At 39.0% G+C, this 24,996-nt stretch overlaps 2 protein-coding genes across 3 annotated transcripts in view; both read left to right on the top strand.

Moving 5' to 3' along the window:
- Window positions 1-3,058: 3,058 nt before the first annotated feature.
- On the top strand, window positions 3,059-12,540 carry nkd2b (NKD inhibitor of WNT signaling pathway 2b; the record flags this gene model as incomplete). Its single annotated transcript, XM_079468975.1, has 9 exons — window positions 3,059-3,121; window positions 3,902-3,982; window positions 7,959-8,019; window positions 8,941-9,050; window positions 9,562-9,657; window positions 9,944-10,094; window positions 10,206-10,275; window positions 10,791-10,903; window positions 11,064-12,540. 9 exons carry the CDS (start codon window positions 3,059-3,061, stop codon window positions 11,576-11,578), a joined length of 1,260 nt encoding a protein of 419 aa, XP_079325101.1. The 3' UTR covers window positions 11,579-12,540.
- An 11,382-nt stretch (window positions 12,541-23,922) lies between these two features.
- The window catches only part of plekhg4b (pleckstrin homology domain containing, family G (with RhoGef domain) member 4B), a 34,874-nt gene continuing 33,800 nt past the window's right edge, over window positions 23,923-24,996 (top strand). For both annotated transcript variants that reach the window (XM_079469608.1, XM_079469607.1), the window contains exon 1: window positions 23,923-24,072. The gene's annotated coding sequence lies outside the window, so the exon portion shown is untranslated. The remainder of the gene's footprint in view (window positions 24,073-24,996) is intronic.

Below are 24,996 nucleotides of genomic sequence, written 5' to 3'. Positions count from 1 at the left end.
GCCCTATTGGAACAAACATTATATTTGCAATAGAAAAGTAATGTCTCAGTTTTGTCGCAGTCACAAGTCTTGAAGTAAATATCTTCCATACATGCAGGCGGTCGGGTCCCTTTGATGTGTGTTTTGGATGAAATGTGTTGTAGAATTTAACACCGGGGAGTCGTGGTGTAGACGCCACAGCGGGTTTCTGAGGGTCACAGGCGAGGATGTTTGTGGGCTTTGTGCTTCTTCGAGTTTCTCAAATGGTCTGGCACAAAGCCTTCACTGTAGACGAGCACACGTTCTTGTATTTAAAGTCTGTGTGTGTTGGACTTCTACATTCATGTGTTTTTGCATTGAAATGCATCTAAATGTTGTTTGATTAAATTGTATTTTATCAATGCTGCACTTCTCCAAAATGTTCTCCTAACAAAAGTAATAAAAGAACTAGTTTTGAAGAGGAATAGATGTTGACTAGACTTAATTACTCAAGTGTTTGTCCAAAACAGTGTAATGTGTAACGTGCACAAACCATTTTACATTAAAAAAGAGTTCCCACAATGCATTGCAGCATGTTCAATTTGTTGGTTGCTTATTTATTTATTAAGGATTTGTGTTTTAGTGTCTGCTGGTTTTGTTTGTGCTTTATTGTTGTTGTCTTTTAGAGTTGTTTTTAATGAATGATCGTTGATTGAGGTTTGCGTGTTCCATGTCGAGGTGTAAATGCATGACGCAACTAGTGAAAATATATTCGTGTTTAACGTTAAAGTAACGTTCAAGATACTTAACATGTATGTTTTGGTTTGTCTAAAGTGTGAAACGTATATAATTAATAATGTTGTTATAATCAGTGCATCTGAACTGTTTGTGTGAGCCTCAACTTTTTCTTTAATGTAAACATTTTAATCTAAAGGGGCGTTTACAGTTGTGTGCCTACAGTATACAGTGACAGACAATCATTTCGGGTCTTTTTCTTGTGGTCTTTGCAGTTTTGTTATCGTGTCTTTTCTGTTTTTTGAGCGGTGTTATGTACCTCTCACCGCATTCGCTGACCGCTGGCGCCGTTCCGTATGACATATTCCCTCTAGTGTCACACCTCCTCCAGACGCCTGTGCTTCCTCGGGCCGGGCGGAGGGTATTTTTAGACAGAACAGGGACCGGACTCGCTGTTGACCCGAAGGCGACCCGCGGCCGCTGCCAAGACTGCACTGAAGCTCACAGCTCAGAACGAAGTCTGTTCTTGCACGAGTGTTAAGAAAGCGTCTGAAAGTGTGCACGGCTGACAGATGAGCACTCCTGGCGCTCTGATGAGGGTGATGAGAGACGGATGATAACTCTTACATGTCTGACAATAACCAGCGTGAAGGCGGGTCAAGCACTTAACAGGATTTCCGTCTTGACTCTGTGTGCTTTACATGTTGTGTTTGAGGTGTCAGAGATTCTCAACTGGAAACGCTTGAATGCCACAACACTCCAGATGAGATAACCATTAGCATGTGTATATACACATAAATACAGTTTATTCAGTCACTCTGGATTTCTTGTTTTGCTTTTGACAGTAGTCATATTGGTCGACCATTATTTGTAATGGGAAAATAATGTTTACTTTTTAAATGATGACTGTTTTAAACATGTAAAAGTGTGTAGCATTATGCTACCAAGTGATTTGACAAAGTCCAATATCATTCGCGGGCTAACGTAGCTTTACACTCCACGTTTCTTTCAAGCTAACTCATAACGATGACATCAAGTCAAATTCATTTGTTATCTCGTCCGTGAACATAATGGCCGATCTCCATACGCCTCTGGATGGTGAAATGACATGTCTCATAATTCCACTCTCCTACATACCGTCATTTAGCTTTGATGTTTCGAAAGTGTACCATCTAGCAAAATCGTTGTGATGATAATGTTTTTGAAAGACTTGTTTCTTTGAAACTGCCTTTTTACAGGAAATAAAAAACTGCATTTTTGTACAAATCGTTATACTTTTTTTGCAAAACCCACAGACAAACATTAAGGGTGAACAATAGTCATGATTTATCAAAAAGCGAACAAATTAAAAATGGTGGTGGATTGTTTAGATGATTGTTTGCATTTAATATAGCAGAATGAATAAACTCGATTAAATAAGGTAGTATTTACATTTACATTTAGTCATTTAGCAGACGCTTTTATCCAAAGCGACTTACAGATGAGGAAACATTGGAAGCAATTATAACAACATAGGCAACAAAATACATAAGTGCATCAAACTAGTCCATTAAAGTCTAGCACGGTATAAAAAGCTAAGTATACTGGCTGCGTTCGAATTGCATACTGTGACGGTAAGTACTGAATTTGAATAAGTAAATATCGGCCTTTAAAACAGTACATTCTATATAGTATGAGTGGGAGTAGTATGAATACTTTTGGGACAAATTGCATCTGGCATGTTTAATGGTCACGTGACCCGTATGCTCTTTGACCGATGTATTAACAACAACCTACACCTGAGCGTTGATAAAAACACAAGATATTCATTTATTGGCACTTACATTAAAAACAGACGTCCGCCTTAAAGTTTTCCGTTATATTTATTTGATTTACTTTTGAAATTCGACTGTTGTTCTGCTCCCGTGGCATCATGGGATACATTAGTGTCCATCCGATCCACACTCACGAATCTCGGCGGGAGTAGTAGACCATCCAGGTAGTTCTCGCCTACTGTTTTTGGCAGACATACTATTCATGACTCATACTCATTTTCGCCCACTATATGGTATGGAAGTTGTTAATTTGGCGCAGCCACTGTAATATTTACCATTGTTAATTTCAAAAACACTGTAATATTGAGGTTTATTATAGTGAATTTGAAGGTATGCTACAGCACTTACACCCACATTGCTGTGTTGGAATGTAAGCTCAGTTTCAGTCTCTTTTGAGAGTCAAATGATTGTACACAAAACCCGTTCCAGAGGCCCTGAGGGGTCTGTGCAGAAACTCTCCCACCATCACATGTAAGTGAGAAACATCTGTCTGAATCATCCACAACCTCACTCGCTTTCATTCCGTCCATGTGTTTCTGCTCACCATCCTCATGTCGCTCTTTCAAATGTTTCAACGTTTCATTGACATCATGCAGGAGGTGACACGATGTTTGGTGAGACAACAACATCACAAACGTCCGTACTGGAATGTATTTATAAAAATAAACACGTTACTTGGAGTCATCTGACTGTTACAACACATTTTCGGTCGGATTTAGTTAAAGTTTTAGTTAAACAAGTTGTTCAAAGCGATCCGAAAATCTCTTTTTACAGAAATACTGTTTGGTTGTTCAAAATATATCGCTATAATTGAAAATATCCAGGGTCACAAATGTACTCGTGGATTCACGTTAGAGGCGTTTGTTCGGTGTTCACGCAAAGTTTACTGTCTGCGTTCATACTGGCCTTTAAATCTTACACAGAAACCACACAAAACATTCTAGAATTTACATTTACGCATTAAGGAGACGCTTTTATCCAAAGCAACTTACATTGCATTCTACTATACATTTGTTCATAAGTATGTGCAAACCCTGGGTTCGAACCCATGACCTTAGCATTGCTAGCGCCACGCTCTAACCACCGAGGTCACATTTGAGAGGAAGATCCGTGAAGCTTGAGAAGCCCGACATCCGCTTGAGGTTTGGTAGACAGCAGTCTGAAAGTTTGCTCTTCACCTCCAGCACGTTCACAAACGAAGAGCTGACGTTTATTCAGAAGCGCTTCTTTGGAAAAGAAACACAGTTTAGAGTTTGTAAGAAAACTAGTGTCACAATCAATGTCGTTCTATAGGTGAGATATTTTCTATTACCTTTCCATTAAAGGAAACCGAACGGACGCTAGTCAGATGCAGAAATGTGAAATCTCATGGGATTTTCATCCGTCCCATGCAGGCACAAACACAAGCTGTGGCTCGGTGCCATCACGTCTCAGATGTGAAACAGCAGAACTTCGGCCCTTCAGGTCGTTCTGTGGTGGGTACAACAAAATGAGGCCAATTTTCTCCATCAGATGAATATCGGCGTGTTGATAAGAATGGAAAGAGTGCATCAGTGTTTCAGCAGGCGGAATCAAAGCTAGGTTCACATCAGCGGAAGGAACCGACCGGCGGAGATTTACAGGCCTCTAGAACTTCAAACATCTGAGCGCGCAGCACAGCTGCTGTTTGTCTGTATCCTCTGAGATCTCTATGAGTCGGGTCTTCATGTCTTGCAAGAGAACACTGTGCCTAACGTTTGACCTCTGGGTGAAAGGTCGCTCGTCTCTTTGACCATCTGGAGCTGGTGCAGATGGCAGTGTTTAGGCTCGTAGGCGGCTCTTTCACAACTCGGGTTTAAACTTTGCTTTCTTTCGAAACTCCTTAAAAATAAACGTAAAGAAAAGTGAAGAATAAAGCAATAAGCATTTTTTAACAGCTAAGGGCATTGTGGCATGACGCGAAGCGGAGTTATTCCATATGTGTAGGAAGGTTTTATCATGGTTTTATGTGGTGTGGTCAGCCGTTGTGAATCGGGGTGTTTTATAACGCCTGAGAACACAGCTCAGCCAATCAGAATCAAGCACTAGAACTGACCGTTTTGTAATAAACAATTAATGTGAATTAAGTGTTGACATTGAAATATAGACACCTGTATGATCTCACCTGTTCTTACATTTAGGGGCGGTTTCCTGGACGGGACTTAAGCCTAGTCCCTGACTAACTTAAATGTTCAAGGTGCCTTGATCGCAAACAACTTATCTTAAAATATATCAATGCGATTGTCTCAAGATGCCCATCAGTAATGTTTTATGCAAAGTATGTTTTAAAATGTATTTAACCAAGGCCTAGTCCTGGCTTAAACTAGTGCCTGACCGGAAAGCGCACCTTCGTCTCTTTATCCAAAGTGACTTAGAAATAAGGCACGTGAAAAATTCTGTCCCCACATGAAAGAATTTGTAGTATACTTTAGTATTTACTATAGTTAACTGTAGTATATTACAGTAATTCCTAGACTTTGTATACAGTATTCTGTAATATAAACTATTATGACTTGATGAACTGTAGTGAATTCTGTAGTTTGCTTTACTATATATCATAAGGTTCGAAAGCACTTTAGTATCCTGTTTTTTTACTGCACTTTACTTTAGAAAATACTTTCTTTAAACTTCATGTTGGTCAGTATATAAAAATCCATCTCGTCACATACAGTATTGACGCTTGGTCAGCGCCACGCGGCGTAATTTTTTATTATATTACCGTCGTTATGAAAAAGTATATTGTATATAATTTGCAGTAATGATGTTTCGGGGTTTGCTATAAATCTCCTGTAAGCCAAAGAACAAAATGGCCGTCAGAAGATGAGTTACGTCAGCTTCGATGTCATTGACTCTCCCGCGTTCTCGTGACTGATCGTGTCATTTCGTTGGCTTTGAATGTGAAACGGTATTGGATCCCGCGATCAACCTCATCAAGCTAATGTTCTGTTTTATTTTTTTGAATGTGAGTTGACAGCTTGCATTCACGGACACGGCATCTTCATATCAAATTATCGTAAGGCTTCGGTGCAAAAAGGTTTGCGACACAAGTTGTTTGTACTTTAACAGGGCTTTTGATCAGTTTGTGCAATAAAAACCTGTGACTGTACTTTTATTGGCGTGTTGTGTTTTATATGGTTGAGTAGTGGTTAGGTTTAGGGTGGGGTTTGGTGATACAAAATATTAAATGCACAAATGATTATGAAATGCTAAGAATTGCACTATATGTTCAAATATGTGACGAGTTGGTCAAGAGAACGGGTTGAAAAATCACATCCCATAATGCTTTAAATGCATCAGAATCCAGCCTGCGCCAGATGTTTGTGAAAAACACTGCTTATGCCGCCAAATGTCTCGTTTTCATCCTTCATCTGAAAGCACAGGCCGGCCTCTTCCTGAACGTGTTAAAAACACAAACATCTGATGTGAATTATCAAGACTTCCACTAACTCTCACGTTTCACAGCTCAAGAATACAAGACGTGTGATTCGCTTCATAGTTTAATAATGAATTCTCATCTCTGGAGAGTCTACGTGTGTTTACTCGCATGCATGTTTTTGTTTCAAACCTTCTTGCGAGTTTCCTTGAAGTTTCCATCTTAGTTTACGTTACTTGTGTTCATTTGTTTTTTTTATTTCATGTGCATAGAGATTTGCTTATTGTTTCTTGTAAATGTTTTAAAAACGTGTCATGTGATGTGTGTTTGAGTTTTCCGGTCACATCTAAAGAGCTTTGCAGCATCTTGAAAGAGGTTTGAACAAACATCTCTCTCTCAGATCTGTGTTTCAGATGCTGTGAGATCAGATCCGTTCAGAGTCATCACATGCTTTTTCTGCAAAGAGAGTCCGTCTGAAGATGTGCCTTTCAACACAGTTAGTGTCTTTGTTCTGATCTAAACACAGAGTTCGTGCTTTGAGTGCCAGAGGTCCACAATAAAGAAACAAGGCTCTGGGGATTGGAACCATGCTCTTAATGAAGCATATGGTCCACACATTTCTCAGTGGGTGAGGCATTATGGGTAAAATCGCATGTGTTAGCCCTTAAAATACTGAGGGCGGTCTGAGTCTGTGTGCGGCTCACGGATGTATTTACTGCCATGGGTGCTAATGAACACGCTGAGGTTTGAATGCTTCGAAAAAATGTGTTCGCTTCAAGACAGCTGTGGGTTTTATAACCTTTCTGAGTATTAATTAAAGTGTATTTCTGCAAAACCTTTATCTGTCATTTATATGAACCAGTAAACATCAGTTTGAACATCAGCAGTTTCCATGATATGAAAACATACTTTGATTCATTTAAATGGGTCCTATGCACTGTGTAAACACGATTTAAGGTTAAAAATGCTGTATTTTCCACACACTTTGCATTTCTGTATTTCCTCTTTGCTCCGCCTCTGAAACACGCTGATTTTTTACAAAGCTCACGGCTCTGAAAAGCGATGTGTGCTGTGATTGGCCAGTTAACCGGTACCCAGTGATTGGTGGAATACTGCAAGCGCGTGACGTGAATCTAACGGCTCTTAGCATATTTGGAACATCAGGTTCCTTTGTCCTGACAGGTACGCCCACCTTACTTGTGTTTACATGTGGGCGGTCTTAGTCAAGTTATACCACGAGCTGATGTAGATTTGTGGGGGTGTGGCTACACGAGGCGTTTCAGGCAGGTCTGGATGAGCATTCGCTTTTAGATAGAACGCATCTTTTGTTTCGACCGTTACATTTTTGCAATTTTAAGTGTAACTTATAACACACCAAAGACACAGAAAAAACATTTGCTATATTTGCATCATATGACCCCTTTAATTCTTATATTTGAAGACACTTTTATCCTAAGTGATTTTATCAGGACCTATAGGAGCCTTCATCTGCATCTTATTTCTCTCATAACATGAGGACACATTGTGAAAGTAGAATAATGTTTTCCGTTTTAATGTCTTCTGAGATGTTGATTTTGGTGTTGATATGTTGTGCCATCAGTCTTATTTTCCCGACGTATACTAGTGAGCAGGTTTGGATTTGTACACGAGTGCATTTTTGTGGTGACGCATTGTTCGGCGTGTAACTCTGTCTCGATGTCAATCATACTCCAGCAGTTCCAGGATGTGCCCCTTCCATCCCACTACAGAAGACGTTTCTGGATCAAATTCACAACTGATAGTGTATCAAATGTTTTTTTAATGTATTAACAAAGTTTAAAATAGTACAAAACAAAAAACTGAATAGGTCCGTGGATTCATTGTATGAGTTTGTGAGGTCTCGGTGAGAAGACCAACAGTCACATTCTTGAGAGGAATGGGATTTTCATTCCCAGAACCCAACCGTTGTTGCTTTTGAGGTCTGAATTCAAAGAGATTCTTTGGGCCGTCGGGGAGGATGAAAAGCATCAGATGTGATCGACTAACCCATCTCTCTTGTGTGTCTTTATGTTGTTTTACAGAAGTGTGAGGGCATTGAGCTGAAGGATGGGCAGATATCAGATCATCGCTGCCCTCTAGAGGGTATGTACTCACGTTTACCCTCCACACCAGAGGTTCTCAAACTTTTCTATTGTTAGGCGCTCTCTGTGTAGAGTGCATCGCTTCCTCCAAATAAATACTTATAATGTTAAACTTAGAATTTTAATCAAAGCAAAAACATATTCAGTGAAACGTCAATTATTTGGGTTGGTGGGCTTATTTTTCTGATGTTTGATTGCATAAAATATGTTATCTATTATAAACATCTGTGGCCCCCCTGGATCCGAGTTTGAGAACCACTGGTTTAAGGAACATACTATGAGTTGTGTTTATGTTTTTATACAGTATATTCCTGAGCTGTATGCATTATGTGGAGGTTAGCGTTCATCAGTGCAGTGTATCTGAGAATAATTATAGGAATTGTTTAAATGTAAAGCTTTTTTTACTGTACACTATATTATATTGCAAGTATAGCATATGATTCTATAGTATTAAATATAGTAAATTCTGTCAAATAAGGTTAAAAAAGTATCTAGGAGGATCAGATCATAGTTTAATAACATATAATTATAAAACGGTCAGTTCTGGTCCTTGATTCTGATTGGCTGAGCCGTTATAAATTACACATATATGTAACGCATGACCACATAACATAGCCTTAATATCATTATTTACTTGATTTAATGAAACCTTGCCACGCACATGGAATGACAGTTTTATAAAAGCAATAAAGCAGTGAAGCAGTGGGTTACAAGTTTATTTTATAACAACATCGTTTTTAAAATGCCATAACAGACGCAGACGTGGGTTAAAAATGAACATAGATGCTAATGATTTTTGCAGTAATCCATTTAAAATGAGTGATATTTTAACAACCGTTAAAATAAGTCTGTGTGATGGAAGCCCAAGCATACCACCTGAAGTGTTGTGTTGAGTTTGTGTGCTCATTGTGTGTGTTTTCAGTGGTTCTGCCTCCAGAAAGAGTGGAGGGATGTGAGCGTTTGCTCTCCTATCTGAACTCTGATGCAGTGAAGGACGTGACCTGCAGAGGACACAAGCGCATCAGTATAGATGTACGTCCATCACGTCCAACACTTATACTATTGTCAAACTGTCCTACGAGAAAGAAAGTGCATTATTTATTTGTTATTGAATCATTACATTCGTTTATGTCATTCGAACACACACAATTAAACATCATTTCATTTGGTGGTTGATTCAACATTAAATACAGTTATGTATTGATATTACTAATAAAAGCAGATTTGTTGAAAACTGTAGAATTGCAGAAAAAGCAGTTTTTATAATAATAAGAGCATGTAGATACACATATAGACGCCTGCAGCATCATCATCTGGCTTGTCCAATTATCGGCGTGTTACAAGATTCTACCTGCAAACCTCCGCGTGTGTCTGATCTCAGCAGATCTGATAGCATTTAAGGAGATGACCTGAAAAAAAAGCTTTTATTGATTCTTTAATATCTTAAATGAATCACAAGAAGTTTTACATCAGTAAGGTTGCATGATGGTTGTGGCGCCTCCTGCTGGTCATGTGTGATTGTTGCTGTTTGTGTTTTTTTCAGGACGTGGAGTGTAATGTGTCTGTGGGTGAAGATAACAGGCACGAGTGGGTCTTCACCCTCTACGACTTTGACAACAGCGGAAAAGTGACAAAGGAGGTAGAAAATCACATTTCACACATCCGGCATCCGCAGCACATAAACACCTACAACTGCGGATATATTCAGTAAATCCAGTAATATTAAATATTTTCACTGAGGATTATTATAAATGTATATGTCATGAAATGTCCTTTAGGGGGATGCAAGAGCACCGTATTTGTATTCTGAGAGTCTGAGATGAGGTTCTGTGTTAACGTGTCACACATGCTCACGCATCATGATTTTCATGTTCAGAAACAGTCGTTTCACTTCATTCAGATGTTGCGTGTCTGTTGTGTGTCAGGACATGTCCAGTTTGATGCACAGCATCTATGAAGTTGTGGACTCATCCGTCAAACAGTCCTGTAACAGCAAAAGGAAGACCCTCCGCGTCAAACTGTCCGTCACCCCTGAACCTGCAACACGCAGAAAAGACAGCAAACATCCGGCGACAGGTGAGGCTCCACGACACACTCGTACACACGCATTCAGTGAAGTACATACATTCATGTGAGCTTTTTATTTCAATACTTTATGTGAATATATCGGTTTTTCTTCCACGTCAGAGAGAGACGCATTTCGTTTGAGTCGCATCGAGCCGTCGCATGCAGACGACAGACAGCAGTCACACGTCAGGTGAGCAGAACATGAGAATGTGCTTTCATTACACATCACGAGAGAGAGACGATATACACTGACATTATTCGATCCGATAAATCAGCATATATTGTATACAGTAGTTTCTTATATACATTTTAACATGTGGATTTATTTGAAAATATGTGTATTTAATGTTTCCATGCTTTGGAGAGCCAATAACATGATTGTTAAATCTTGAATCTTAAAAGAAAGAAACAGAGAGAGAGAGAGAGAGAGAGGATGTTAAATGATTTGTTCTCTGTTATTTCATTTATCTAAATGGTCAAAATTATCTTTGATGATTTGACTAAAATGGCCTAAAAGACAAACAGATCCGACTCAATTGTTGATGTACAGTAAAAATATAGAATTTTGGAATATAGACATTTGTTGAGAAAAGCTTGAGGTCTGATTTTAGAAACATAGACACTTAGACACAATGTAAGATGTTGAGAATACCTTCGTTGTCTGCCCGACCTCGTCTCAAAGCATGATGGGATTGTTTCTGATAGGGGCCAGAGTACTGAACCTCACGACAATCACTATTGTGTGGATGAAAACACAGAAAGAAGAAATCACTATCTGGATCTGGCAGGAATAGAGAACTACACCTCCAGATTTGACAGTAAGAACTTAATTTTACAGACGTGATTGTTGTACACAGAGAGAATTCAAAACATGTTTTTAAGATCTCCAAACATGACAACATTTGCACTGTGAACATAGAAATCATAGAAAATGATTTACGAAATTCTTCTAACAGATTTCTACCGTCTCTCTGACAGGTTCCTCTCCTCCTGCGGCCCAGCCGGAGCAGACCTCACGCGGAAAACAATCCCAAAATCGCTCCCGGTCCCACGAGCCCGAAGCTCACGTCCATCATCGCCGGTCTCAGGTCATCCCTGATCACTGTGTTCCTCTGGACGGCCGTGTACGCGGAGCCCAGTTCATCAAATCTCCCAAAGGGACGTCCAGAGGAGCGGGCGGCAACCAGGCGGTGATCGGTGGAGGAGGAAAGATCAACAAGTGCCTACAGGGCCACGGGGGTCAGGACGTGTACCACCTCCCACAACAGCCTCAGCCGGGTCACCAGCACCCTCTTCAACACAGCCACAGTAAGAGGCTGAGATCCAAAACCAGAGAACCGGCCCTGTCCCCCTCCAAACCATCCCAGCTGGACCGCGAGCAGTCGCCTGGCAACTCGACTGGCCCTGTGGTCCCGGTTGTACAAAGACACGAGCACCATCATCACCACGAACATCATCATCATCACCACTATCATCATTATCACCAGACATGACTTTGAGTCACCCGCTGGAAAAAAGGAATCTACGCACGGTCTGCTTTAGCAAAGCTCTGGATGTTTATTTGAGTCACATGCCATCATCTGAAATCCACACAAGGATCCGTTCATGCAAACAGCAGAAGTTGGGATTTCTTTAACTATCAGGATCACAAAGGTCATTCCTGTCGTGCAGTAAACGTTAGCAATGAATTTGCTTGTATTTAAGAAGCTAAGTCTATAAAAGCAGGATTCAGACTTTCAGAAATATAGTCTGGTCGAGCTCACGCACTTACACTTTATTCACACATCGACCTGAAAATGAACCTGATGGAAGTAAAGGTCTATAATTAGTCATTGCTTAGTAAAGAATTCACTGTCATACCAAAAAGATTTCTAATACTCACTAATGTTTGTGATGTTTTCCTCAAAAATAGATTAATCCGTTGAGGAAGTTACCTCGTTGGTTATCAGAATATTACAAAAGACTAAAAAGAAATAAAGTGATGTTGAGTACACGGAAGAACAGTATAAGCCAGAGAAGTAATATGGTTTCCATCATTCAAAAATGCAGATGTCATATTTCATCAAATGTATTCGAACACAAACCAGCATGCTAGGATCATATAATGTAAAACGATAAACAATAAGCCACGATGATGTTTGTTTTTTGTCTCGGTCTTTGTGTGTCTCTGTCAGGTTTTCTTGGATCTCAGGTGAACGGTGCTGCTCTGTAGCTTTTCTGGGAGAAAGGCTATTTCTCCTTTGGGAGACCCACCATGAGTGAAATACCAAAGGAAATATCACCACTGCCAGTTTTAATGCAAAAATGTCTTCATGTATGTTTAAAAAGAAATTCAATTATATGAAGAGTAACATATGTATCATTATACAGCATATGCATATTTATCATGGTTTATACTTGTGCATCTATGTTTTATATATATGTATATTTTAATAAATACTTAATAGTTGATATCAAGTGCGTTTGAGATCTGCCTATTTTTTATTGAAGAACAAACAAAAAGGTGTTTTATTGAAAGAAATACAAGACATGTTCACATACAAATGATAAATTAAGTACAGAATTTTCAACAAAAAGTTTATTAAAAGAACGTTTTGTACCTGCGCGCGCCTGACCCCTAGTTAACTTCCGGTTTGTGTCTGGCTAGTGTCTTAATAATAATAATTTTTTGAATGGGTGCTATAGTTCGGTCGCATTTATAGAAACCGTATGGTACATTGACATCTAGCGGTTAAATTTCAATAATAAATGTTAGAAATAAAATGATTATTCTCGGTTTCTTTTGATTGTTATCAGAAATAAACTACAGTCGCTTTGTGAACGTGTACCGGAAGCTCAGTAGGATCACCAAAGTGCGCATGCGCAGTAACGTTTGCTTATGTTTTAAAGATTATTTTTATTATTATTATTTGTATTATTATTTATTGAACAAATATTCATGTACAAACAATATGGCAATAATAACAGTTCTTACCATTAAAACGTACAAAACGGCTGCAGGTACATAAAATACACACAAAAATTAAATGGAAAATAAATAATAAATAAATAAATAAATAAATAAATAACGTATATATAAGGGGCTAGGGTTTTTTGTTTTAAAGATTAAACCGTCTTTAAACGAAATAATAAAATATATAAATAAAAAATTAGAGAACTTTTCTGATTGGCTTAAACCTTGCGGGCCTCGACTGATGACGTGGCCTGGTGAATGAGTCTGATCTCAGATCTGTTCTGACATCAGGAAGACATGTAATGCCAATGCTGACTAACAACTTAACTGTGCAAGTTGAAATAGCAAAGTATGGATTTATCAACGTTAATAGAGACAAATTCCTTTGACAGATTTGGTGTCGACACGGCCTCATAGGGAAAGCCACACACTCAACAAAAAGGTCAAAGAAAATACGACACATATTATAATTTAGGTTTATTCGGAACCGAGACAAACACTTGCTATCCACAATGTGTTTTATGCAAAGTTCATGTGATTTTGATCGCATTTGTTTACTTTTGTAGGCCTACGTGTCAAACTTTTGGTGTTGTGCTTTGCGATCGTCGTGGGTCATCGGTGCCGCCATATTGGACCGGGCAAGAACGATTCATTTAAAAGTCACAGAGAATTAGACACATTTATTTGGATGCTTGATTTCGTGTTTTTTTTTGTTTTATTTCTTAAACGTCCCTTATGTAATGATATTCATTGAGTGTGTCTTATTCATGGGAAGCCACTAGATGGCACTAGATGTTTAGTGAATACTGGGCTGTGAACAACAAGAATCAAAACACATGCTTTTATTGCTTTGGTGACAGACAAAAAGCCATTTCCACAACAAGTGTATATTTTATGTTTGGTGTTTTGTTTAATGTCCAAATACAAGCCCTCTTCATCTAATTTCAACCTTTTTTATCGTAAAAGTGTAGTAACCATGTGTATTTCCATAGGTTTACTCCAAATATAGTAAAGTGAGACAACGGTAGATATGTGGTTACACTGTAGTTAAGTTATGGTCACTGCAGTAAAACCATGAGTAAGTGTCATACATTCCAAACGATAACTCTAAAACTACTGTGACAATGGTTGCTTTCGACTAAAGAATATTTTATGCCGTTTCTTTAAATTTCACTTTTTCTGTATTTATTCAGATGTATTTGGTGCAGTTCTGAAGACTACATACTAAACAGTGTCGTAGAAATGTTTATAAGGCTGGTGTGTTTCAGCGCAGCGAGGATTTATTCGGGGGCCAAATGAGGACCCCGACCGGGCCACACAATGCCATGTGTGAATGGAGAGAGGAGGGTCTGCCAAATGCAAATGTGCTGCTGGAGAGATCCTCCTCTGCCATTGACAACTGCCTATTTCCATTGGGAGTGGGGTGGAAGTGGGAAAATAATGCAAGTTAAGCATTGCCACTTTCACACGGTCACACGCATTCCTTCATTTGCGCACAAGCGCGCAGCAGAGACGCGGACGCGCTGCTTCTCAACACTCGCACGGCATACAGAACAAGGTAGGAAAGTCCAGACAATGTTGTGGCACTTGACGTACTTTATTGTCTCATAGTCAGAGTGTTTGACAAACCGTGATGCTAATTGTTTTTAATCACATGCACATTTTATGAGCTAATGGAGGGTTTTGTTAATAGATGCAACTTTGTTTGCAAAACTTGTGCAATACATCTTTCTTTGTATTTAACATTTTGAAGTTTTGTATGCATTTAAATTGTATTAAACAGGTAATATCAGCATCACTTCTTAAATGAAAGCATATCGACTGATCTGTGGTTATGGTCATGCGCGTGTCAGGTTGACACTTGTACACTTTTGCTGAAGATGTTATGCTGAAGGTCCGTTCATGTGTTCTTGCCCGTATAGAGACACTTGCTCTACTTTGCACGACTAAGCCTTTCTTAGGAAAATGTGATTATCTTCAGCCTGACTTGCATTCAAACACATGCATGAGAAAAGCTCGGCAGCACAATAGAGGCGCTGGGAGTTTGTCTGCAGTCTTTTGACAAGCTGAAGGGAGAATTAGGAAAGAAGAGAGAAGCTTAGATTTTACAATACATACATCTGCTTGTGTGTTTGAAGCATGAGCGCTGATGTACAACAAACTGCTTTTATTGAAGATTTCGTTCTGCAGAAAATCTCGTGGACATCATTCTTGTGTGTTCAGTTTTTTTCAGCGTCTGAGCAACAGGTTGGTGGCATTTGTGTATTTTGTTTGGGCTTGTTGTGTTGACATCAAAGAGAGCTCAAAAGAGAAAGTCGAACAATTGGCTCATTCTATCCGGCCGAACTGCCCCTCTTCCCCCGTCGCTTTTCCCCAATTTCCACTTGATTAAGCTCCAAGCCTCTTGAGTTGGGTCCGGGGGGAAAATGCTTGACTGATTTCGTGGCAGGACTTGAAAACGAAACAGTTCAAACTGAATTTCATTTTTGCAGTGCTTTATCAACGTCCTTGTTTCAGAATAGCTTTGTATTGTTTTATATATAATATTCGTATCTGTCATCACAGAATGACGAGAGAAAAATCTCCATGAGGTGCTACTAGAGAGTTTTGGGTTGAACCAGACTCATTCAGATGGGCCAGATTCTCTTCGTTCTAAACGCTGTCAATATAATAATGTGATATCAGGGCTTTCCTTGGCTCAACATGAGGTGGAGATGGATATCTTGTACATTTGCGTGTGTAGGCCTACCGTCCCTTTAAATGGATTAACCAAACACTTTAGAAACAACATATGAAAGTTCTAAAAATGAGATGAAAATGACAATTATTAAGTTACTTAAAACATCAAAATTGATCCAACCAACATAAAAGTAGCTTAAAATCAACCATAAGCTTTTTATCATTTCAACTAACTTTTCAGCCCACAATAGTCAACTGAAATCACCAGTTTTACTAAATTAGTTTTTTTTTAAATATTTTTATTGTGGTTAATTATAAGTGTAATACTTGAAAATGAATGAATAAAAAAAATGCTCATTCACATCCTGCGTTCTCTTGTGGTTCACTGATCTTTTATATGCGCTAGTTACAAGTGTTCAAACTAATTGGTTGAAATGAGTCATTCGTTTGCGAGTCATTCTGACCACAATGTATAATGTTCATTAACCCTAGTGAACTCGCTGTGACTAGTATAAAGCTCAGTTTATACTCGTGCGTAGGATTTACGCTATAGCCTACGCAGAGCCGCGTGCCCTGTGTCCTAGCCTGACGCGCACCCCTCCAAAAATTAAACAACACGTCAACTCAACGCTGTGATTGGTCAGTTTAAACCCCTCCCTCAGGTCAAAACACTCAGCGATAGCGTTATGTTTACTCAAACGCATTTCTGACTGAAATATCTGAGTAAATGATTTGTTCTTCTGTGTTTAACATCTCAAGCTGCAACAAAAGTGACTGTTAACTTGCCGCTATCGCTGCTAATGCTTCTCAAACTAGCTGCTTCCTGTCTTGGTTACACAACACGTGCATGTACACTGATGCCTAGCGGCCATTGCCTGTCGACACAGAAGTAGAGGCTACGGCGTAGGTCCTATGCGCAAGTTTAAACTGAGTTTAACACTTTGAGTCATGCTCTAGTATTTCACATTTTAAAATGTTTTTACCTTAAATACAGTACTTATGTACATTAAAACTGTATTTTCTTTATTGGATTAATCCGAAAATAATCATCAGATTAGTCGACCAACCGAAAATAATCGCTAGATTAGTCGGCTAACTTGAAAAACAATCGTAAGATTAGCCGACAATAAAATAATCGTTTGTTGCAGTTAAAATCACAGTTTTGAATGCAGGAAAAACTCTGCATATAATAATAAATATCCTTTAATGTTTTGTTTTACATTGTTCTTGTATTTAACGTTATTACTTAAATAATTATTACGAAAATTTACATTTAGACAATTTATGTTCAGAGTTTTATCTGTTCTGTGCATATAACTGAGCGTATAACATTTTGTCAACACGCTAAACAGTATCGATAGTTTACAAGGCCATGCTACTATAGCAGGATTAAAGTTGGAGTAAGCAAGGGAGAGAATGAATAAGATGAAATATTTTAAATAAAAATAATTCACTTAAACTACACTTCAGTCAATTATGAAAGATTGTAAAAGATGAAATTATATGGTTCTGTCAGTGGTCATGCGGAGATTTTCCATCTGTAGAGACGTGCACTGACATGCATTTGACACACGGCTGCGCTAAAACATCTGTAAGTTCCCTCATATGATTAGTCAGACTTTGTTTTGAGAGGAGATCATTGTCAGATTTTCAGCTTCAGTGAATGGCTTTAGCAGTAAGACATTTGGTAGCAGATCTGGCCATGTAATGAATAAAATACAGTTTACCAAAACATTTTCTTCATTTGATAACCTCAGATTTTTCTTGTGTTTGAAATGCTTGCTGAGGCTGTTATTTCTGTAGGCGGTTATGAGATGAAGTTTTGTGTTTAATGTTATGTTTGACCACCAGAGGGCTGCGTCTGGAACTCCAGCAGTGTGTTTGTATGACCATACCGCAAAGTGATAAAAGGGGAATTCTGTAAAAATGTCAACCTTACCATGAAAAAATACTATAGTAACAGCACAGATATGAACATTTGGTGGTTCAGATACCCGCGTAAGATCTCTCTTCAAATTTGTAAAGCATTTGTTTTATTTTTAGTGCATGATTTTTCATAGTCAGGTAAGAGCCATTTTCAGGCTTCATATTCCTCATAATTGGACACATGAACATAAAGTCGCTATTTCATGTTCTATAAAGAAGCATCTCTTCTCCATTCATTGAGTATTATGGCTTCAGGATTGTGCCTTTTATCTCACAGAAATCCTACAAAGTTTCCCGTCTCCCAAAAACTGCGTCCTTTTCCATAACGCATGTTTATTTTCCTATTATTTAAATAGAAAATTTGTTCATAGCCTGAAATTATTTATTTTAAGACTATCAACAAGGCTTTATTCAAATATAAACAGATGGTTCAATGTACTCGTAACATCTGAATTCTCTGAGCATTTCTATGTCCCGTCCTAACCACATTGTGGTGTTTTGGGCAGTAGTAGGTTATGATGCAGTTTTATCTGCGCGGTAAACTCTTCATCATTAAAATTCTCGCTCTCGCCCGTCGTAGTATTGTAAAAGAAATAGATATGTTTACGGGATCTTGTGTAGTTTACAGAAGTGAGTAAAATATGCCTCTTTGAAAAGTCTGTAAACAGGAAGTAGTCATTACGCAGATAATTGATGTTCTAAATTATTGTTGATGTAAGAACGACTGAACGACACCGCTTAACATTGTGTACCTCATGTTTAGTGTTGTTTGCTGAGACAGACGTCAATATTACTATTAGTTTAAAGCATGTTAAGTTTCAAATTCAGATGTATTTCTTGAGCACTTTTCACCATTTGAATTAATGCAAATCTGCTTGAACATATATTTGTTATATTAGTAACAGAGTTATTATAGTTTTTGTTTTATTCATATTTTAAATTAATTTAATATATATGTAAAATTTTCATGTGAATTTTAGTTGAAAATTTTGCCATTCTTTATTGTGCTGTATAAGCTTATTTTAGTTTTTACAACCCAAATTCCAGAAATGTTGGGACGTTTTTTGAATTTGAATGAAATGAAAACAAAAGACTTTCAAACCACTTTAACATCATTCTTAGTGATGCACCGATATGTGGATTTTGGCCGATAACCGATAATTTCTTTAACATTGGAAGCCGATATCTGATATATATTGGCCGATATACAGTATCTAGATATGAATATAACATTTCCTAAGAGTGAAACAAAAGGAAAGAACACTGCTTATATATGAAAACATTGACTGCATAGTTCTCTTTAACCCCTGAACATCATGTGCCAAACCTACTTTACACCAGTTCCTTCAATCTTTTCTGGTATAATGTTTATTCACCAATCAAATGATAGATGTTCTTCCAGAGCAAGTGTTCTTAACAGCCACGAGTCTAACAGATCTCAAGACAGAAAGCATTCAGATTCACACAATATGCTTTTGTTCCTATAATGTACACATTCATAAATACTGTCTCTACATCAACAATGTGTTGATAATATCAGTAAGTGAACCATCACGACTGAAAGAAAGACACAACTGTACTGGATTTGAACTGTGAGCAGCTGAACACGTTTAACCAGAGGAAATCATTTATCCGCTATAATATATCGGCCTCAATCGTATTGCCGATACCGATAATTTATTGTGCATCCCTAATGATTCAATCAGTTCACATTTCCAACTTTTTCAGATCATATTAATGCCTGTGTTTTATATGATTTTAATGAACAGAATTGTTTTCATAGTTCAAGTTCAGTCAGTAGAGACTGAGAGAAATAAAAAAATGTATAGAACACACATTCACGTTCACATTGGCACGATAGCAAATCCCTGATGATCACGCTGCATAGTAAGTGTTTTTTTATCTAGTTATTTTTTAACTTTTGTGACGGCAACGACTAAACCAAGATACAACAACTTGCTCGGGTTGTTATAAATGTTATAAACGTGTGTGTGTGTGTGTTGGTTCTCCTCGTGATGTTGTCTTGGGTTGAGATATGGTTTGTCCTCAGAGAGAGGAGTATAATTAACTCCAATGAAAACAGGAAGTACCTCGCCCACGTGCTCTCTCTCTCTCTCTCTCTCTCTCTCTCTCTCTCTCTCTCTGTCTCTCTCTCTCTCTCTCTGTCTCTCTCTCTCTGTCTCTCTCTCTCTCTCTCCTCTCTGTCTCTCTCTCTCTGTCTCTCTCTCTCTCTCTCTCTGTCTCTCTCTCTCTGTCTCTCTCTCTCTCTCTCTCTGTCTCTCTCTCTCTCTCTGTCTCTCTCTCTCTCTCTCTCTCTCTCTCTCTCTCTCTCTCTCTCTCTCTCTCTCTCTCTCTCTCTCTCTCTGTCTCTCTCTCTCTGTCTCTCTCTCTCTCTCTCTCTCTCTCTCTCTCTCTCTCTCTCTCTCTCTCTGTTGTATGATTATAAACTTTCTACAAAACTATCTTCTGTTGTGTTCTGAAAAAGAAAGAAAGTCAAATTGGACAAGACACAAATGATGATATGATGGGATTTGGTGCTCCTCTAAAACCTCTACATTCCACCTTGATGTTGTTTAACGTGACACAAGATGTGAAAATCATGTTTCAAATGATGTCATCGTGTTTTATTGTGTTAGTCAGCTGTATTTGTTGAGTTATTGAGGCTTAAATCAAAACAAACCAAATGCAGTTTGATTGATATTAAATGGAAAGCAAAGTCAAAAAAACATGATTTTAGAAAACCGAGTTATCTCATTTTGGAACCAAACTCTTCATATTCACTCGTTTTTTAAATAAACATGTAGCCTACAGTAAGATCTTCTCTTTCTTCTCGTTTTCTCATGTCTGACTCACTCGAGCTAGAATGTTTGAAAGCCGTCGTCAGGTTTGTCCTTCGTAATTCTCATTTTATTCCTTTCCTTATAGATGAAAGAGTTTGACGTCCAGGTGTGTGATACAGACCTGCTATTAGTTTCTCTTCCTTCACTCGTAATCGTAGCCTTTGAAAATGACACAGATGGAGTGAACCTGCATTTCTCCGAGGTCAGCGAGGACAGATTGTGTGCTTCTGCTGAGACACTTCTCGTGCAGAGAGAGAGAGAAACATCTCATCTCAGTGTTTCATTAGCGTATCAACTCAGTCTCAGATGTTCCTCTCTCTGTAGGTGTGAATGAATGTAGACTGTAGAGGTGAAATCATCTCGTATCATCAGTAAATGTGATGAGAAATGTTTGAGTTGATTTTGAGAACTGCAGACGTGACAAATCTGAGCTCATTGTTGATCTCTTCTCAAACTCTAATGACAGATACATCTTTTCTCGAGAGAAATATCTGAGACGCAGATGAGATTCCGTTTGCTCTCCAACTATGAAACAGATCTGTGAACATCTGAGATTTCTCTCATGGTGTTATTTTTGTCTTGAGATTAGATGCGGCCTGTATGAAATCATCGTGGATGAATACACCAGCATCAGGTGGTGAAGGATCATGAGGGCCAGTAAATAATGTCAGATTGTTTGTGTGTGCTGGTGTTTTAGTGTAATGACTGATGACGGCTTCAGATGTTTTCCTCTGGGGCTGTACGGAGCAGACAGATCTGACTGATATGAAGCACTCTTTCTGGTTTAGTTGTGTCTAAAGGTTAGTGGAATGCACACCTGCAGGTGTTCGCCGGCCGATTCCTGTAATCCACGAGACAATAAGAGCCGACATCTGCTCTCATCAGAGCTCGCAGAGAGAAACTGCAGGTATGAGAGTGTTTCACACGGCGGAACGAGTGATGGAGCGATGCGTCAGACACACCTCTTACAAAAAACCTTTCTATACATAAAGATTTTTATATTCAATATACTTGTAGGTATACTGATAGTGTTCTAGTCAAGTTCTTTGAGGACCTTTTAGTTGCTGAAAGGACAGTTTGAAGTAGGGCTGTCAAGCGATTAATCGCATCCAGAATAAAAGTTCGTGTTTACATATATGTACTGTGCATAGTAATTATGTGTTTATAAACACATGCATAAATTTAAGAAAATATTACAAACGGAATAGATTTTAACATACAGGTTGTTCCAAACCTGTTAACATTTGTTTGTTCTGCTAGAAATACAATATATTTGTATTAAATAAATACTATGGGTGTCAATGAGTGAAGAGATCTGGACATTCTTCCAAATATCTTCTTTTGTGTTTAGCAGAACGATGACATTTATACAGGTTTGAGTAAATGATGACAGAACTATCACATAAAAGTGCTTTAAAGGTTGTTCACAGCGATGTGAACTTGTGTGATTTTTGTGTTTAGAAAAACACGCACAGTTTACTATATAAAAGTGCTAAATGTATGTGAAAAAGTATTTAATAGACAACTCAATCTAGTAAACACAACTACAATTCAAGTATACTTAGAATACTTGTGTGTGTATTATACTGTATGTATAGAGCCTTCAGTATATACTTTTGTATATATTATATGTTGAGTTTCTAGAGTTGGAATAACTTTTATTTAGAGATGTTTAGTTTGTTTTTATAATATGTTTGATATCATTTCTAAAAATTTGTTGTTGTTGAGATTCTTTTTGGCTGCTCCACACTTCAGACGTGTTAATTGTTATTTTGTCTTTACTGACCTTTAACTTTAACACACAGGTCCGTGTGTGTGTGTGTGTGTGTGTGTGTGTCTTTATTGTCCATTTGTTCAGTGTCTTATATCACATTACTCCTCAGCAGAGATCATGTGTGTGATTGTTTGTGTAATGCTCTCTGAGCACCTGTGTCTACAGTATAGAGAAGACTGAAGTCTCTGTGTTCCCACACACACACACACACACACGCTCGGCAGGGGTGGATGGAGAACAGGTGTCAATGATGGACTTAAAGTTTCTCTGCTGTACAATACTGAGACGGACGTTTTGACATTAAAAATGTTTTATTTTTCTGGTCTTTTAAATGTTCAGTTTGCATTGATGTGGTGTTTGAAGTGGATGGTTTTGAGCTGAGATGGATGAAGGCTTTTGTGTGTCCACCCAGTGCTTCAGTTAAATATAAACTCTCTCTCTCTCTCTCTCTCATTATCTGTGTGTGATTTAAACACAGTTTGACTGGCAGGTCAAGACGTTCCCAAAGAAGGACGTGCTCTGTGTGTCACTGCATGTGTCGGTGTGTGTGTCTGTCTGCGTGTGTCTGTGTGTCTCTGTTTGCGTGTGTGTGTCTGTGTTTCTATCTGCGTGTGTGTCTGTGTCTCTGTTTGCATGAATGATGTGTGTCTGTCTGCGTGCGTGCGTCTGCATGTGTCTGTGTGTGCATCTGTGTGTGTGACTGTGTGTGCGTTTATCTGCGTGTGTGACTGTGTGTGTCTGTTTGTGCGTGTGTGTGCATTTGTCTGCGTGTGTGACTGTGTGTGCGTTTATCTGCGTGTGTGACTGTGTGTGTCTGTTCATGCGTGTGTCTGTGTGTGTGCATTTGTCTGTGTGTGTGACTGTGTGTGCGTGTGTCTGCATGTGTGACTGTGTGTGTGTGCGTCTGTCTGCATGTGTGACTGTGTGTGTGTGTGTGTGTGTCTGGGTGTGTGACTGTGTGTGTGACTGTGTGTGTGTGTATGTGTGTATGTGTGTGTGTCTGCGTGTGTGACTGTGTGTGTGTGTGTGTGTGTGTGTGTGTGTGTGTGTGTGTGTGTGTGTGCGTGTGTGACTGTGTGTGCGTGCGTGTGTGTCGGTATTTGAGTGAGTGTGTGTGTGTGTCTGTTTTGCGTGTGTGTTTGTGTGTCTGTCTGCGTGTGTGACTGTGTGTGTGTGCGTCTGTCTGCATGTGTGACTGTGTGTGTGTGTGTGTGCGTGTGTGACTGTGTGCGTGCGTGCGTGTCGGTATTTGAGTGAGTGTCTGTGTGAGTGTGTCTGTTTGCGTGTGTGACTGTGTGTGTGTGTGTGTGTGTGTGTGCGTCTGTCTGCATGTGTGACTGTGTGTGTGTGTGTGTGTGTGTGCGTGTGTGACTGTGTGCGTGCGTGCGTGTGTGTCGGTATTTGAGTGAGTGTCTGTGTGAGTGTGTCTGTTTGCGTGTGTGTTTGTGTGTCTGTCTGCGTGTGTCTGTGTATGCGTGTGTGCATGTGTGTGTGTGTGTTCACATGTTTATGAATCTGAACATGTGTTCTGAGCTTCTCTATTTTCATTCTTAAGATCTGCCTTCCCAAAATACACAATACACATACAGTGTGTGTTCATCTGATATAAGACTTCTGCTGCTGTCCTGCCCTCCCAAAAACAACTGAACCCAGCGTCTGACTCCCAGACTACTGACTGTGTGTGTGTGTTGTCTGAAGGCCGTGTGAGGGAGTGGGAGCTCTGATGTCTTTATTCTCTGGATGTCTGCTGAAGGCCACACATCTACACCACAGCTCCGAGACTGTGGAAACACACACTGACACATCCACAGCTTTGTGAGTACCGGCAGTGTTTCAGCTTCTTTATATTTTCGATAGATTTCTCTAAAGCGTTGTGAATCTCTCTTAAGATACGATGTTCAGGTGCTGATAAGATGTGTGTTAGATTGCAGAAAGATGTGCTGTTTCTGTCATGCATTGTTTGGGCTGGTGGTGAACAGAAACGTGTCGTATCAGATTTGAATTCACCTCATATCGCTGGCATGGGCTGTTTACGCGTGTCAGAAGGCTTAATGAAGTCTGATTAAGATTTAACTTTGTCTCAAATGTTTCTCCTGAATAATTCCTTAAAAACAAACAATAGATGCCCCCTCACCTCATCTGTGAAGACTTGGATACTGTATCTAGATATGAAGTTAAAAGCATCAAAGCAGCAAAGGTTTATGTGTGTATGCTGTGAATGATTTAGAGAAAGTGCTCAACTTTTTATTTATAATATGACAAATACATTTTTTGACACAATGTTTTATTATTTTAAGTCAGCTTCCTAAACAAGAGTTCGATCTTCAACACAGTCTTACTCGGGCGATGTTAAAGAAATCAAGGATGTATTTCCACTGAATGTTTAATTATATGATGTCAAATGTTTTTGTGGATTTTGGCAGACCGAAGCACACGTACAGTATGTGTGGTTAGTGAAGCTCAGATTTAATGAGAAAGGAGGTTTGTTTGATCGCAGACTTTTAACAAATCTAAAAATACAGTTTCAGTCATTAAGATGTCATCTGTGTTGAGACAGAATTCATTTGTATGTGCTGTGTTGTCTAAAGATGTTTCTTACGATTGTGAAGGTTTAATCCGTCCATTATATGCATATGATGAGACCGCTGAGAGTTTCAGGGTGGATAGGGGAAGGCGGCAGTAAAGCGCGGGTGGCCCGCCGTGCAAACTGACCTGAGAACAGGGTGTCACATTCCACAG

The sequence above is a fragment of the Barbatula barbatula genome (genome assembly GCF_947034865.1).
Source record: "Barbatula barbatula genome assembly, chromosome: 12".
In the NCBI taxonomy this organism is placed as follows: domain Eukaryota; kingdom Metazoa; phylum Chordata; class Actinopteri; order Cypriniformes; family Nemacheilidae; genus Barbatula; species Barbatula barbatula.
This window is presented reverse-complemented; position numbering and strand designations above follow the sequence as displayed.